The sequence below is a fragment of the Callorhinchus milii genome, unplaced genomic scaffold, assembly GCF_018977255.1.
Source record: "Callorhinchus milii isolate IMCB2004 unplaced genomic scaffold, IMCB_Cmil_1.0 Scaffold28, whole genome shotgun sequence".
Lineage (NCBI taxonomy): Eukaryota > Metazoa > Chordata > Chondrichthyes > Chimaeriformes > Callorhinchidae > Callorhinchus > Callorhinchus milii.
In genome coordinates this window covers 343,483-360,883 of record NW_024704769.1, presented here as the reverse complement: position 1 = coordinate 360,883, position 17,401 = coordinate 343,483, and the positions used below count along the sequence as shown (strand labels likewise).

The window sequence follows — 17,401 nt, the reverse complement described above, 5'->3', positions numbered from 1 at the left end:
TCAGCACAAGGCAAACCATCCCTCCTGATCACTGTTAGGATGGACTGACAAACAGCCCTCCCCATCCCATCAGGGCTGCCTGTCAACAACAACAACAACATTACATTTGTAGAGCGCCTTTCACGTCGGGAGGACGTCCCGAGGCGCTGTATCGGAGGGTATCATAGCCCTCTCTCTCTTCCTCTCACTCACACTCTCACTCTCTGTCTCTCTCACTCTCTCTGTCTCTCTCACACACTCTCTGTCTCTCTCACACTCACACACACTCACTCTGTCTCTCTCACACTCTCCCTTACTCACACTCACTCTCTCACACACACACACACACACACTCTCACTCTGTGTCTCTCACTCTCAGTCTCTCTCACACACACTCTCTCTCTGTCTCACTCACACACACTCTCAGTCAGCACTGGGGGCTGATACACACATACACTCTTCTCTCCCTCCCTCCAGTTTAATGCAGCTGAGGTAATAGCCCTGGGCTCGGATCTCTCCCAATTGCATTTGTGGCAAAAAAAAAGTTTTGATCGTTTCAATCTGCTGCAGAACCTGATCACAGTATAGCACGCAGGGCTCAGGCTGGTGGGACTGTCTGGTCCTAAAGCCCTCTGTCCTAACTTCCCTGTGCCTTGAAATTTGGATCCTGTAGCTCAGTGGTTAGAGCCAGCGTCTCGCAAGACATTCCGGACCCTAACACCTCTCGAGAGGACCTGAGTTCGATTCCGAGGCAGGACCGGACAAAGCGAAACCTTAAGAAGTTTCCTTACTCCACACACACACACACACACACCACACACATGCCTTCATCCAGCAGTAACAACAACAACAAAATTACATTTGTATAGCGCCTTTCATGTTGGGAGGACGTCCCAAGGCGCTGAGTAAGTAGGAACCCGGTTGTTAGTCGATTGGTGGATCGCTTTCGCGGGGGTGATAATCCCTTCAAAAAATAATAATGAGGTTGCTTTATAAATGGAATCTTGTTGTTGTTGTTGTTAATCCACGACTGTTTGTGGGACGCTGCTGTGCTGCCGTGTTTCGCTCATAAAACGTACACTTTATGGTATAATCCTGTGAATCACTTTGAGACATCAAATGCAAGGGTTATTATTATTGTTTTTATTATTATTGATTGGCTGTGGGTGAAACGTGGCAGCAAGCTCGATTTGTGCACAGCAATGTCCCACCAACAGCCACGGAGGGAGTGACCCGTTTCATTTGCCGCTCTTCACCCACAAAACGTACAGTGACCACACTTTGCAGTACATTCTGTGACGCGCTTTTGAGCACTCCGAGACCCTGCCAGTCGGTGTGAAGGGGAGGGCACTATATGAATGCAGGTTGTTATTGTTGTTGTTGTTCTAGCATCATTGGATCTTTTAACACCCCCAGAAAAAGCAGACACAGAATAGAGGGCACTGTGGTTGTGGTTGTTGTTGGGACCCTCAGCCTAAAAATACACAAAATCCATGATCCAACATTGATTATTCTGCTGGATTTTCACCCCAAACATGTCCCCCCTTTTCTCTCAACGGCCTTTGGTGTGCTTGAGGGGGAGGGAGAGGGAACAGTCTGAGAGGAAGTGTTCCAGTGTTTCAGTTCTCTGATTGTTCCTTGTGTCTGAGGGAGTTTAAATGAATGGGTGAAGCAGGTGTCAGACTGGCTCTGTCGGAGGTAGCTCTCTCACCCCTGAGTCTGAAGGTTGAGGGTTCAAGCCCCCGTGTCGGGTTTTGAGCTCAGTCTCGCTGACACTCCAATGCAGTCATTGTCTGAGTTACCACCTTCAGCTGAGACGTTAAACTGTGGGCTTTCTTGTTTCATTCATCTCGTTAGTTTCGCCCCCAAAACACACAGTCAATTCACTTCACAGTGTATCCCGTGAAGCGGTTTGAGACATCTCGAGGACGTGATAAGGCGCTGTATCAAATGCCGGGATTATTATTATCTTCTGGTGAAATAACCCCCAAAATCTCGCTGGGAGGGGATGATGGATGGCCTTGAGCTTTTGCAGAAACGATGCAAAGAGTGTGAGGGGGGGGGGGGGGGGGGGGGAGGATAGTCTGACATGGCTTTAGGACCCAGAGAGGAAGTTGGGCTTTCCTCCCCCTATTTGGAGGTTGAGTCGGAAAGCGAAGTCAGTCTGTGTTGGTGACAAATCGGGTTGGATCGCTTGGTTCGGTGTGGATGCGTTTTACCCCCCGACTGCCTGGGTCTGGGGCAGAGAGACTTGGCTTGTGCTTAGAAGGGGGAGCTCTCCTTGGCCTGGGACTTGGGGAGGGGGTTTGCAACGTTACCTTACTCTGGGAGAAGGAAAAGTGGGACATCCATGGAGAACAAACAGCTGAGGACACATCCACATCCATCTGACTTGCGAGTTGCGGGTTTGGTTCGTGTCGCTCAGGATTGATTCTGGGACAGTTCAGACAGACAGACAGACAGACAGACATCATGTCAAAGGAGGAGAGCGTCAGTGATGGTCGCAGTTTGGGTGGATCCAGCTGTTTCCAAGTGTACTTTTCATGGTGCTGTACTTTGCTGTAAAGTCATTTGGATGTAACAGGCGACGTCGATGGGAGGAATAAAGCAACGTATAAAGGAAGCAGTAAATATATATATATATTATATATATGTATGTGCAGAGCTCTGTGACTCTCTGTCTCTCTCTGTGTGACTTAGTTTAGCAACGGACTACAGGTACCCACACACACAGACAGATACACAGACAGACACACACAGACAGACACAGACAGACAGATACACTGACAGACACACAGACACACACAGAGACAGACAGACACACACACACAGACAGACACACAGACAGACACACACAGACAGACAGACAGATAAGCAGCAAAACTTGTTTTACTTAGTTCGAGTATTTACTGACTTTCTTATATAAAAAATATATAACATCTATCAAAACCTAACCAGGAAGAAAAATAATTAATCCCCTTGGTGGTTGCTTATTTTAGGGCTGGTGTGGGGGTGGGGGGGGGGGGGTGGGAGGGAGATTTAAGAAAAAAACTCCCCCCCAAAAGTTTTGGCATAAGTTTGACGTTAGAAAGTTTCGTGAGTTAGTTTTAACGACTTATGAATTGTCAATAGGGGTAAAGTGGTTGGGGGTGTGGGGGTGAGGGGTACAAAACCCCTTTGCACATCAGAAAAAGGGAGAGGTATCGAGAAAAAGAGAGTGTGAGAGAGAGTGGGAGAATGTGGCAATTACTGCTCCTCCTGCAGGGATTCTAATAACTTTTTAAAACAAATATATATATAATATATATATATGTGGTGACATTTAATGATGTTCTGTGATCAGGTAAAGTGGTCTGAGCTGAACTGATGGGAAGGCAATAGAGATTTGCCATTTAACTTATTTGACCAACACCCACACAGACAAACACACACACACAGACACACACACACACACAGACACACCCACACAGACAGACAGACACACAAACACAGACAGACAGACACACAGACACACACACACAGACAGACAGACACACAAACACAGACAGATAGACAGACAGACAGACAGACAGACACACACACACACACACACAGACACACACACACAGACAGACACACACAGACAGACACACACACACAGACAGACAGACAGACACAGGCACAGACCCACACACACCCACACAGACAAACACACACACAGACACCCACACACAGACAGACACACACACCCACACACAGACAGACACACACACACAGACACCCACACACAGACAGACACACACACCCACACACAGACAGACACCCACACACAGACAGACACACACAGACAGACAGACACCCACAGACAGACACCCACACACAGACACCCACACACCATGATCACAGGAGCAGTCGGGATGGCGTTGCTGCTGATGGTCTGTCAGACTGACGGCTGCTCTGAGCTGTTCACCAACAGCTGTACGTGTATCGACGATCGATCGAAAGGACCTTCAGTCCACACCGTTCGTAAGAAAGTCATCTGCAGCAAAGAAAACCTGTCGGACCCCCCCGACCCCCGGGTCCTCCCCAACAGGACAGTCCACCTGTAAGTGATTTCATTTCAATTTCCCTCTCACTCCCCCCCCCACTCCCCCCTCCCCACTCCCCCCTCCCCACTCCCCCCCAACCTCACTCCCCCCCACACCCCCCTCCCCACTCCCCCCCCAACCTTACTCCCCCCCACACCCCCTCCCCACTCCCCCCCAACCTCACTCCCCCCACTCTCCCACTCCCCCAACCTCACTCCCCCCCACACCCCCCTCCCACTCCCCCCAACCTCACTCCCCCCCACTCCCCCCCACCCCCCCCCTCCCCACTCCCCCCAACCTCACTCCCCCCACTCTCCCCCACACCCCCCTCCCCACTCCCCCCCAACCTCACTCCCCCCCACTCTCCCCCACTCCCCCCTCCCCACTCCCCCCCACCCCATCCCCCCCACTCCCCCCCTCCCCACTTCCCCCACCCCATCCCCCCCACTCCCCACTCCCCCCCACTCCCCACTCCCCCCCTCCCCACTCCCCCCACCCCCCCAATCCCCCCCAACCTCACTCCCCCAACCCCACCCACCCACCCCACTCCCCCCCCACTCCCCCCCCAACCCCATCACCCCATTCCCCCCCACTCCCCCCCCAACCCCATCACCCCACTCCCCCCCCACTCCCCCCCAACCTCACTCCCCCCCAACCCCATCCCCCACTCCCACCCCCCCACTCCCACCCCCCCAACCCCACCGTCCCCCCCACTCCCCCCAACCTCACTCCCCTCAACCCCATCCCCCACTCCCACCCCCCCACTCCCCCCTCCCCACTCCCCCCACCCCCCCAATCCCCCCCAACCTCACTCCCCCAACCCCATCCCCCCCACTCCCACCCACCCACCCCACTCCCCCCCCAACCCCATCACCCCACTCCCCCCCACTCCCCGCCCAACCCCATCACCCCACTCCCCCCCACTCCCCCCCAACCCCATCACCCCACTCCCCCCCACTCCCCCCAACCTCACTCCCCCCCAACCCCATCCCCCACTCCCACCCCCCCAACCCCACCGTCCCCCCCCCACTCCCCCCCCCCACTCCCCCACAAACAATAATCACCCTGTATTGCTGTTCCCTTTCCTTCACCTCTCGTCCTCTGCCCTCCTCACTTTCCAAATCATGTATACACCTACATACATGCCCCCCCCACCCCACCCCCCCCCCCCCCTCTGTCCCTCTGTATTGTGGCAGCACTCACTCAGCAGGTCAGGCAGCATCTATGGAGAGAGAGGAAAGCCATTTAAGGTTTTGGGTCGATGACCTTTTCGACAGGACTTAAACACCCCGAGACCCTGTCTGACTGCTATATAAATAATAATAATAGTCCTTGCATTTGATATAGCACCTTATTAAGGTGTTGAAACAACACCAACAACTTGCACTTATACGGTGCCCTTCACCCGAGTTAGCGACTCGGAGCACTGATAAACACAAGTCGCCGCTGTATTGTTGAGTTCTGATCAAAGGTCATCGGCCTGAAACGTGAACTCACTTCCGTCTCTCCATCGATGCTGCCTGACCTGCCCGGTGTTCCCAGCGACGTCTGTTTTTATTTCAGATTCCCAGCGTCTGCAGCAGTTGGCCTTTTCTCTCTCTTTCTCGTTCTCTTCTGTTTGTATTTAAACCAACCGACGTTTGTTTTAATAATAATAATAATCCCGGCATTTGTCCCCGCGCCTCATCGCGTCTTCGAGACATTTCAAAGCGCTTCGCAGGATACACTGTAAAGTGTAGTGACTGTGTATTTTGTGGGCAAAACACGGTAGCCATTTGTGCACAGCAGTGTCCCCCACAACAGCCGTGGGTTGTGCGACCACATTATTTTTATTTACGGTGCCATTTAGTGGGGGGGGAAGGTGGATGTCAGCGTTTGTTACAGTGCAGAAAATGACTTCACCTCAATCCTTTTGTAACAAAAGAGAATTGTATTATTTGGTTGCTGTTGCCATCGGAAAATAATCAGCCGAGTGTTGGGGAAGAAATAAACCACTTAACGCACTAGTTAGCAGTAAGAGCTCAGCAAACCGCCTCAGGAGCTCAAAAGCAGACAGAATTCCAAACCCCTTACTAATTTGGACGCTTTCTTTGCCCTTCCTGATTACCCGTAATTGTTGTGTGTATGAAATTGCGCTGCTTTTCTGAGCTAAATCGTGAAGTATTTTCTCATGGTTTGGCCTGTTCCCCACCACAATGTAATTTTTTTCCCTTGCCCACATAAATACACAGTCACTACACTTTAGTCAATAGTCCCGTGAAGCCCTCCGAGACGTCGCGACCAACGTGATAAGGCACCACATCAAATGCAAGGATTATTTTTATTAGCGCAATCTGGGTTTAGTCTCTTCTGGGTTTAACTCACTCCCCAGAGATCTGTTATTCTATAATGTGAATCACTCACACCTCTGGGTTAGATTCCAGTCTATAACCCACACCCCAGGATGTGCTGTTGACTCTCCTCACCTGTCTTCAGATCGAGATCACATCTGAAGACCTTCATCTTTGACTGTGTCACTTCCCCGACTCGGTGTTTAGCTCTGTCACTACTGTTGTTATTCTATCTAATAATAATAATAATAAGGTTTGCAGTTATTATTAATAATATAAGATTATTACTACTTGATATAGCGCCTTATTGCGTCTTCGAGACATCTTAAAGCGCTTCACTGAATATACTGTAAAGTGTAGTGGCTGTGTGTTTTGTGAGCGAAACGAGGCAGCCAATTGCACTCACAGAGGTGTGAGTGATTCAAGTGACCTTGAAGTAATAATTATTTACTTCAACCAAATAATTATTATTTATTTTGTCCCCTAATATTACAATATGTTATAAAATCTAATTTTATAACACATTACATTCACAAAAGTTATATTATAAAATTATAAGACTATAACATCTCTTCCCCACCCCCCGCCCGCCCTTGCAAATCCCGAGATAAGATTTCAGCCCTTGACTCACTCCCTTGTCATTTAAAGAGCCTCAAATCCACCTTGATTTCCAGCTAGTAAACCGACTGATCTCTACATTTTGGGCGGCAAAGTAGGTGGGTAGCCTGAAAGAAAAGAAAAAGCGTGGCTGCCTCTCTGTGTGTGTGATTTTTTTTTAAAAGCCAGTGGGTGAGATCCCTGCATAATTGAGAGAACGAGCGAGAGAGAGAGAGAGAGACAGGGTCAAAGCCAAATCGTCATGTTATCAGAAGGAACTCTGTTGGCCCTAATAATGCCTTCTCTCCCAGTCTTGAGCGCCCCTTAACAGAATTCCACAGTCAGACGTCCATTGCAGAGCTTGGCTGCTGATGGAAGGAATCAAGCTGCTTCTTGAATGAGTCCAGTGTCCTGGCCTTGACGCCTAAAGACCTTCCTTTTTTAATTATGCTTATGCTCACCTCCCACGCCCACCCCCACTCCCTCCCTCCCCAACCCCCCAACCCTGGCTCGCGGTCAGACTCCGCCACTGTCAAGCGCTCCAGGACACTACCCAACGTGAAAGGGCGCTGTGTAAATGCAAGTTGTTGTTGTGTTGTTGACAAGTTCTCTTGTTGCTAATTCCCGCTCTGTGCAATTAACCCAGTGAGATTTCTGATGAGAGGTGACTGAAACGTTAAATCATTTTCCTCTCTCCATGGATGCTGCCTGACCTGCTGTGTGCTCCCAGCGACATCTGTGTTTCTACTAGTAAGATTTCTTTGTGCGCGTGTGTGTGGTGGGGGTGGGGGGAGAGGTGTGGGGGGGTGGTGGGGGCTGGAAGAGAGAGTTATAACATTAAATCTGTGCCCACATGCAACAAACAGGGAGAGAGGCTTGGCGTGAGTTTCAGAGTGAAATGAGCATGCCGGCTCTCGAGCGAATGGTTGCACAAAGGGCGTTGCTTTAATCCACAACAAAAGAGCAGGCAGGTTCCAACCCAGACCAGACCAGAGCAAAGGGGCCAGGCCTTGTGTCGTCTTAATTCCACAGCTCAAACTTCGGGCTGTAAATCAACAGGAGCCGTTTGATCTGTTTAATCCCCCGTTTGTGCGGGTAAGAGGAGTGAAATTGGTTTGCTGTGGAGAATTAGCTCAGATGTCCATCCCTGTGTAAACAACAGCTGAATACTCCATTCACGTCGAGGCTGTGACACTGTATTAACACTGAGCGACGCAAGCCATGCTCTTGTGGCCCCGTGTTTCTGCCTGAGCAGATTCACTTTCATTGACAGCAAGGACGGAGGAGGGAGAGAGACTGAGATTGGATTCATTCTGATTCCATTCCACTCCCCAGAAAGTACTTCTACTAATAATAATCCTTGTGTTTGATACACCACATCATCACGTTGTCGAGGCACCTCAAAGAGCTTTGCAGGATAAACTGTAAAGGCGTCCCAGGGCGCTGGACAATCAGGGGGTGTTTGGACCCGAACTGGGTGTTAGGGTCAGGAGGGGTGGAGGGCAGGGGGTAGGGGTGCGGGTGGGAGGGTGGGAGAAGGCACAGTCGACTGGGGCAGGAAATGTGATGGTGTCCCTGACTTTGGGGGATGGTTGAGTTGGCCATCCTGTCCATCCGAACTAATCTTCCTGCCCTAACCAAAACATAACCTTGTTTAGCTTCGGAACAATTATCCCGACTTGGCTGAAATAACACTGCTTGACACGGAGCTCAGGCTGCACATCCCTGGGAATAGTCGGGAAAAGGGGAAAAGGCCCCGAGAGGAAAGTCAAACAAATAGACTGCGCTGTGGGGGGGGGGGGGGGTGAGGGGAGGGGAGGGAGGGGCTGGTCAACAGGAAATAGGTCAAAGTGCGAGCAGGAAGCATTCATTCTATGAGCGGATGGCCATGTTGACCCTCTCAAGTGTTCACTCTGCTCCCATGACCCCTTTTCCCCCCTTTCCATCCATACGTGTTGGTGTCAACTTGGCTTTGTCGGTCACATTCGCGTCTCTTTGAGTCAAAACATTGTGGAGTCCCTGTAGCTCAGTGGTCAGAGCACTCCCCACCGCCCCCCACAGTCCACCCACCAACACCGCCCACACCTCCAGTAGCTGGTGCAATCCCAGATATTAAACAGGAACAAACAGCAGCTCAACAAACATTTACTTAGATCAGGAATGTCAAAAATGTTCCCGCAGCAGATTTCCATCAGTGGGTTAGAGTGTACGCCGCTGTCAAGTGTCACGGAACATCTGCGAGAGATTTGTCCGCGAATTAATAATGGAATGGGATAGAATAGAGAGCGCAATCCTGGACTGGCCTGGAGCGGGAGGGATTGGGAAAGCCTGCTCAAAGGTCGAGGCCTTTGGCTGTCTCGCTTGCCGGGCTACAGCATGGCGGGGATTCTGACTGTGACTGTTTCGTTTGGCTCAGGCACAATGTTTACGCCCCTCTCAGAGCTCTCAGAGAGAGAGAGAGAGAGAGTCAGAGTTCTGTGGATAGAACGGCATCATTTTGTATACAGTGTGTGAGAGTGTGTGTACACGGCAGACTTTCAATCTCAAGCTGCACAGCTGCTCAATATTCTAAGTTCCTTATTATCCCGGCCTCTTCCAGCCCTGGACTGACCCACATTCAAAAAATAATAATAATTTGATCACTCAATCCACGGCTGTTTCGTGGGGACGCTGCTGTGCGCAATTGGCTGCCGCGTATCGCTCACAAAACACACAGTCACTAGACTTGACGTATCCTGTGAAGCACTTTCGAGACATCTCGAAGAAGTGATAAGGAGCTGTATCAAATGCAAGGATTATTATTATTATTAATACTAATATTAAGTGCCTTAGTGAGATGTTTTGACAATAGTAGCTGCACAATAGAGTCTCTAAAAATAGAGGTCATGTTTAGAGGGGGGAAATCCAATTATACACAGGGTCACTATTTTTATTGAGGGCAAGAATTTGACCCCATGTTTGCTCTCACCTCTTCCCCCCACCCCACCACCCACTCCTTAAACGGAGCAGGCTGAGGGGGTCAAGGCACAGAGTTCAAGGTTGGAAAAAAATAGGAGGAAACCTATTTGCATTTGACGGCACCAACATGCACTTACATTTCACTTCGCGTTTGCATCACTTGAATAGTGGTGGCAAACTTTTTGAGTTTTACAAAAATGTGATCAAACAGGAAGGTCTTTAGACGAAATTTAAAAGTGGGGAATGAGGGAGGGAAGAGTTTGGGTGGGGGGGGGTGAAGCGGCTGAAGGCACGGCCACCGATGATGGAGAGGAGACAGGTGAGCTTGTCCACGCTGAGATGCTTTCAGCCTGGGCCTCACACTCGTGGTGCCTCACGCTGCCTGGGATAGTGACCAGGGTGAACCCGACCTAATTTCACTGCGAGAACCAAGATCAGATGGAAGCAATTCAGCCAGACGTACTCAAAGGCGGCACTGTTCGCAAACTCTGAGCGTGATTTACTGCAGCTAATTCCCATTTCTATTCGCATTGCTCTCAAACCTCCTCTCTCAGAAAACTGTAGAGTTAGCAAAGCAGAGGGGATTTATGAGGATGATATCAGGGACAAACAGTTTGACTGGGGCTCTTTTTACTGGTTGAGGGGAGACCTTATTGAAGGTGAAGTCCTTGTAGCTCAGTGGTTAGAGCACTTGCCTCGCAAGCGAGAGGACCTGGGTTTGATTCCTAGATGGGTCAGAACGAAACCTTGGTTTCCTTGCTGTTTGTGGGGACGCTGTTGAGCGCAATTGGCTGCCAATTCTCTTTGCAATATATCCTGTGGAGCACTTTGTGACGTCTCGAAGTCGTGATGAGGCCCTGTATCAAATGGCAGGATTATTTTTGTTATTATTATATCTACAAAGAAATTCCAAAAGGCGGGTAAACGGAGCCAGCACAGAGATGACGGGCCAAATGGAATTCCAAAGCCCAAATGTCTGCCCAACGTGATTTAATAGGACGTCTCACCGACGTGAAGGGTGCTGTACAAGTATAATTTGTTGTTGTCGGTAGTAGCCAGTCATTGTGAAATCAGTTTGACTTCTGTAACGCATTATTTCCCTCGCCCCCTCCCTCCCCACTTTCAAATCCCGCCTAAAGACCTTCCTTTTTGATTGTGCTTACAGTCACCTCCCCCCTCCCCTCCCTCTCCCCTCCGACTCTGGGTCAGTTTCCGCCACTGTCAAGCGATGTCACCCTGCCCAGCATGAAGGGCGCTGTGTAAATACTTGTTGTTGTGGATTCCTCCTCAAACCCTTGTGACCAGTTTACTGATCCAGCCCTTTGCTTCCCTCGCAAAATGGGCCAAAAGCTTGTACGTTAACCTAGTTTACGAGCCAGGCAGAGATGGCCCGAGGGCAAGATGGAGTGGGAGGCGGGAGAGAGAGAGAGAGAGAGAGGAGGAGGGAGGGTCTCATCTCTTTAAAGCATTACTGTAGCGAATTTTAAGAGTTTGGTGTTTGTACGAAAATTACTGGAGTATTCCTTTCATCCCGTGCCAGAGCTCTGTGTGCAGAGCAGATGGCAGCAGCTGGAAGAAGGGGAAAGAGTTGGGTTCCAATCTGCCCTGAGCCGCTGTGTATGGGATTTCGTTTGGGGTCTGGGAGCTGAGCTGGAGAGGAGGGGTTCGCACTTATAATCAGGCTTATTGTAACTAACGGAGATGATCAGCATTCGTGTTGAGTGTGTGTGCGCGTGGGTGCGCGTGTATGTATCCAAGACTGGGATCCCTGTAGCTCAGTGGTTAGAGGGCTCTCCTCACAAGTGAAAGGACCTGGGTTTGATTCCCAGACAAGGCAAAACATTGGGCAAGTTTCCTTCCTCCAAACACACACACACACACACGCCTCTGTTTGCCCAACAGTAAGTAGGAACCCAGTTGTTAGTTGATTGGCTTTTCCAGGGGTAATGATCCCTTCCAAAAAATAATAATAATAATAATAAATTGGTGACTTAATCCACGACTGTTTGTGGGACGCTGATGGGCACAATTGGCTGCCGCGTTTTTCCCATAAAATATATACAGTCAATTCACTTGACTGTGTCCTGTGAAGCGCTTTGAGACGTCTTGAAGACGGGATGAGGCGCTGTGTCAAATACTGGGATTATTATCAATACAATGCAAAATTACATTTACACGGCCCTTTCATGTCAGGAGAACGTCCCAAGGCGATGGACAGTCAGGGATTTGGACCCGAACTGGGGAGTGGGGGATCAGGGAGGGGGTGGAGGGCAGGGAGAGTGGGGGTAGGAGGGTGAGCGAAGGCGCGGTCAAAGAGGAGGGTCTTGAGACAGGTCTTGAAGGAGGCGAGGGAGGGGACCAGGGGGAGTGACTGTAGGATGGATTTCTAGAGGGTGGGGGTAGAGAGGCTGAAGGCAGAGAAGGGGGAGGAGCGGAGAGTGGGGGGAGCGAGGACAAGACGGACGCTATTGAAACTGATGCTCTGCGGTGCTGAGGAAGGAAAAAAGATGGTCCATATTACGAGCTAATGACAGGAACACAGTAGCCTGCTAGGAACCACAGAGCTGGAGATGAATGTGCTGCTGGAGGCTGGGGAGGGGGGAGAGAGAAGCCACGAAACACAGATCGCATCAGGATGTACTGGAATCCAATCTGCACAATTTACTGTACTAGGGCAGGCAGTGAATCACCCGCGAGAGAGAGAGAGAGAGAGAAGCACACACACGTGAGGTGTGACAACTGAGCTACAGCAAAAAAAAGACCCTTTCTCCTCCACAACAACCACTCTCCTTGTGCAGTCTGTCGCATAGTGAAGCCCCCTCCACCAATGTGAGTGTGAGACCTGTAGCTCAGGGATTAGAGCTCTCGCCTCGCAAGCAAAAGGACCCGGGTTCGATTCCCGGGCGGGTCAGGTCAGGGCGAAACGTTGGGCAAGTTTCCTTACTCCACACACACACACACCTCTGTTTGCCTATCAGTGAGCAGCAGCCCAGTTGTTAATCAATTGGCGGATGGCTTTTCCAGGGGGTAATAATCCCTTCATTCAAAAAAATTATAATAATTTGGTCATTCAATCCACGGCTGTTTGTGGGGACGCTGCTGTGTGCAATTGCCTGCCGCCTTTCGCCCATAAAAACACACAGTCACTACACTTTACAGTAAGTGCTGTGAAGCCCTTTGAGACGTCTCGAAGACGTGATAAGGCGCTGTATCAAATGCCAGGATCATTATTATTATCATATATTTTGAAGACCTTCGGAAGTTACTCAGGACAAAATGTCAGCTTCTCGGCTGTCTGCCATTAACTTTGTTTAACTGCGGCACATTCTCAGGGATGAGCTTTCGCTGCGAGGCCGCAACAGACACTCATTAGCACAGGATGTGAAATGGTCCAAGCAACACTAGTTAAGTTTAATTGGCTGCAGAACATGTTCTATAAAAGATTGCAAAGGGCAGACAAATTTACGATTATGTTTTTGTCTTTACAACGAGCGCTACAATATGGATTTGGAGCAGATGGAATCAGTTTTCCGGGGGTAATAATCCCTTAAAATAAATAAATAATAATAATAATTTGGTCACTTAATCTACTTAATCCACTTAATCCGGGACGTTGCTATGTGCAATTGACTGCCACGTTTCGCCAATTTGACCAAATTATTACTATTTATTTATTTTAAAGGATTATTACCCCCCCCGGAAAAGTGATTTTCCCCCAATCAACTAACAACTGGATTCCTACTTACTGCCTGGGAAAGTAGAGGCATCTTCATCCACAACGTTCTTGTGGGTTTTTGTGCGTTTCCCCACCTCAGACCTTTCTTTCCTCGTAGTGTTTACGAGAGTGTGAGACTGCAAGTGAAGAGGGACAGAGAGGGACTATAACATGTCCTGTAGCTCAGTGGTTAGAGCCCTTGCCTCGCAAGCGAGAGGACCCGGGTTTGATTCCCAAGCGGGTCAGGGTGAAACCTTGGGCAAGTTTCCTTACTCCACACACATCCACCCACACATCCACGCGCGCCTCTGTTTACCGGCAGTCAGTAGGAACCCACTTGTTAGTCGATTGGTGGATCACTTTTCCGGGGGTAATAATCCCTTCAAAATAATAAATGGTTCGCTTCAATCCACGACTGTCTGTGGGGACGCTGTTGTGTGCAATTGGCTGCCGCGTTTCACCCACAAAGTATACAGTCACTACACTTGACAGTAAGATCCCATGAAGCGCTTTGAGACGTCTCGAAGACGTGATGAGGTGCTGTATTAAATGCAGGGATTATTATTATTATTGTTATTAAAAGGCAGGGCCTTGGTTGGCTTAGGGAAGGAGCTACTGGTCTGCACTTCCAGGGCACCAGCAATGGCCTCATTAACTGTTTGCAGCAGTTTGACCCGAGCGATCGGTAGCCTTTGACCTCCGGCAGCTGGCAACAGTAATGCTTCAGGTAAACAGCTAATTGTGTTCGCTTCCCCTTTCCCGTCTCTCTGTGAGCGGCAGAGAGAGAGGGGGGGGGGGGGGAGGGCGGGAGAGAGAGAGAGGAGAACAGGATGCCAGGCTTTAGAGACCCAGCCAGACAGGAACTCTTTCAATTAGCAAATGCCTCCGGGGCTGGTTGGGGTGGGAGGGGGGTAGGGGGTTGGGGGTGGGAGGGGGGTAGGGGGTTGGGGGTGGGAGGGGGTAGGGGGTTGGGGGTGGGAGGGGGGTAGGGGGTTGGGGGTGGGAGGGGGGTAGGGGGTTGGGGGTGGGAGGGGGTAGGGGTTTGGGGGGGGGAGGGGGGGGTGGGAGGGGGGTAGGGGGTTGGGGGTGGGAGGGGGGTTGGGGGGGGCGAAGCCATACTGCCCCTCGTTGTGGGGTTACACTGCAGCCGGTAGGAAAAGGCAGAGTAGGGGGTTGTCAGTAAGACAATACTTACAGTAATAACAATAATAATCCTCGCATTTGACACAGCGCCTCATCACGTCTTCGAGACAACAATAACAATAAGATTCCATTTATAGAGCGTCTTTCACGTCGGGAGGACATCCCGAGGCGCTGTACAGTTGGGTTGGGACCTGAGCAGTGAGGAAATGGTCAGGGTGAGGGGAGGGAGGGAGCGAGGAGGGGGGAGATGGTCAGGGTGAGGGGAGGGAGGGAGCGAGGAGGGGGGAGATGGTCAGGGTGAGGGGAGGGAGGGAGCGAGGAGGGGGGAGATGGTCAGGGTGAGGGGAGGGAGGGAGCGAGGAGGGGGGAGATGGTCAGGGTGAGGGGAGGGAGGGAGCGAGGAGGGGGAGATGGTCAGGGTGGGGAGGGAGGGAGCGAGGGGGGGGAAATGGTCAGGGTGAGGGGAGGGAAGGGAGGGAGCGAGGAGGGGGGAGATGGTCAGGGTGAGGGGAGGGAAGGGAGGGAGCGAGGAAGGGGGAAATGGTCAGGGTGAGGGGAGGGAAGGGAGGGAGCGAGGAGGGGGGAAATGGTCAGGGTGAGGGGAGGGAAGGGAGGGAGCGAGGAGGGGGGAAATGGTCAGGGTGAGGGGAGGGAAGGGAGGGGGTGAGGGGAGGGGAGGGAGGGGGTGAGGGGAGGGAAGGGAGTGTGTGAGGAGGGGGTAGAGAGTCGAGAGCGGAGCTGAAGGCTGAAGGTCAAAGAGAAAGGTCTTGAGACACAGCCCTGAAGGAGGAAAGGGAGGAAGCGGCGAAGGCACTGGGGATGGAGTTCCAGAGCCTCGGGGCTGAGAGGCTGAAGGCCACCGATGGTGGGGCAGTTGGGGACGTCTCAAAGCTCTTCACAGGATATGCTGTCAAGTGTAGTGACTGTGTACTTTGTGGGCGAAATGCGGCAGCCAATTGCGCACAGCAGCGTCCCCACAAACAGCCGTGGGTTGAGTGAACAATTTATTTTTGTGATGGGATTATTACGCGATCGGCCAGTCAACTAATGACCGGGTTCGTACTGACTGCTGGTAAATAGAGGCGTGTGTGTGGGTGTGTGTGTGTGGGGGGGGGGAGTAAGGAAACTTGCCCAAGGTTTCGCCCTGACCTGACCCGCCCGGGAATCAAACCCGGGTCCTCTCGTTTGCGAGGCGAGGGCTCTAACCCCTGAGCTACAGGGATGATAGCTCTGCTCTTAAGGGCGAGGGAAATCCTTGCCAGCCCTTGGTGTTGAGCAGCGAATATCATCCTCTTCATCGCTCTGCAGTGAGGAGGGGGGAATCAATGATGAAGGGTTCCTACCCCACAAACCAGTGTCTCCTCTGCTGTTGGAAGGCTTGACTTAACTGGAGCCGGCAAGAAAGATGTCCATTACAGTCATGGGGGGGGTTCAATCTTGGGGAAAGCCAAAGGAAAAGGCCCAGAAACTCTTCATCCCTTGACTTTTTGTCCCAATAACTCACAGCTAATGGGAGGGTTTTTTGTTCCTCCTTCGAGAGAAAAAACCCAACTATTTTGCCCTTGGGTTGGATCACATAAATTCATGCCTATATATGGGTTATGGCTGCTCTACAGATGACAAGAGCTTCTCCTTGATGTGGGATCATTACCAGTGAGGCGAGGTCTGGGTCAGCTTGTATTTCTTGCCTCAAATGGAGATTGTCTGATGTCGATAGCGCCCTTATCAGACTGCTCGCTCGCCCAGTGCACGCTGTGGGCATTGAATCATAGCACAGAGCGGGGAGGAACAGGGCCCATCAAAGACTCGGGGCCGTGTGTCTTCTCCGTGACCTGACTCCTGCAATCCCTCCCTACTCCCTGCTCCCACCCAGACCTTTGAGGGTTCTTCTTGATGGGACTGGACAAGCAGCAATTTTCTATGACACAGCACCCCCCCCCCCCCCCACCCCTCACCCAGGGCCCAGGGTAGTGTCCCAGAGCGCTTGACTGTAGCGGAGCCTGACGCCAAGCCGGGGGGAGGGAGAGTGGGGGAGGTGACCGCAGGCACCGGTCGAAGAGGAAGGTCTTCAGGCACAACCTGCAGATGGGGAAGGAAAGGGGCCAAGGCGGAGGGATAGAAAGAGAGTGGTAGAGCTTTGGGGTGTAGTGGCTCACAGCACATAAGGCATGAGGGCAAACAGGAGGCCGGGGCCAGTCGAGTGGAGGTAGTGGGCTGTGGGGTTGGGGGAAGTGAGCAGGTCAGAGAGGAAGGGAGGTGCCAGCGACTGTGCAAGTTGTTGTTGTTGTCGTCGTCACTGCGCCTTTCACATCAGGAGGACGTCTCAAAGAAAGTCAAAGGACTTACTGTGAAGTGTATTCTGTCGGCAAACATCCCACAAGATACACAGTCTTTACAATTTATATTGACGTCCCGATGACGTGATGTACCAAATAATGACAATAATCCTCGCATTTGACACAGCGCCTGATCGCGTCTCTGAGACGTCTTAAAGCGCTTCACAGGGTACACTGTAAAGTGCAGTGACTGTACATTTTGTGGGTGAAACGCGGCAGCCAGAAACAGTCCCAACAAACTACCATAGATTGAGTGGCCAAATTATTATTATAATA

General features: G+C 51.2%; 1 protein-coding gene across 1 annotated transcript in view; it reads left to right on the top strand.

Moving 5' to 3' along the window:
- The first annotated feature begins 3,841 nt into the window (after positions 1–3,841).
- The window catches only part of LOC103190255 (adhesion G protein-coupled receptor A2), a 38,374-nt gene continuing 24,814 nt past the window's right edge, over positions 3,842–17,401 (top strand). Inside the window, exon 1 of the mRNA XM_042344412.1 lies at positions 3,842–4,063. Within this exon, the coding sequence (XP_042200346.1) occupies positions 3,855–4,063 (209 nt within the window). The 5' untranslated portion in view covers positions 3,842–3,854. The remainder of the gene's footprint in view (positions 4,064–17,401) is intronic.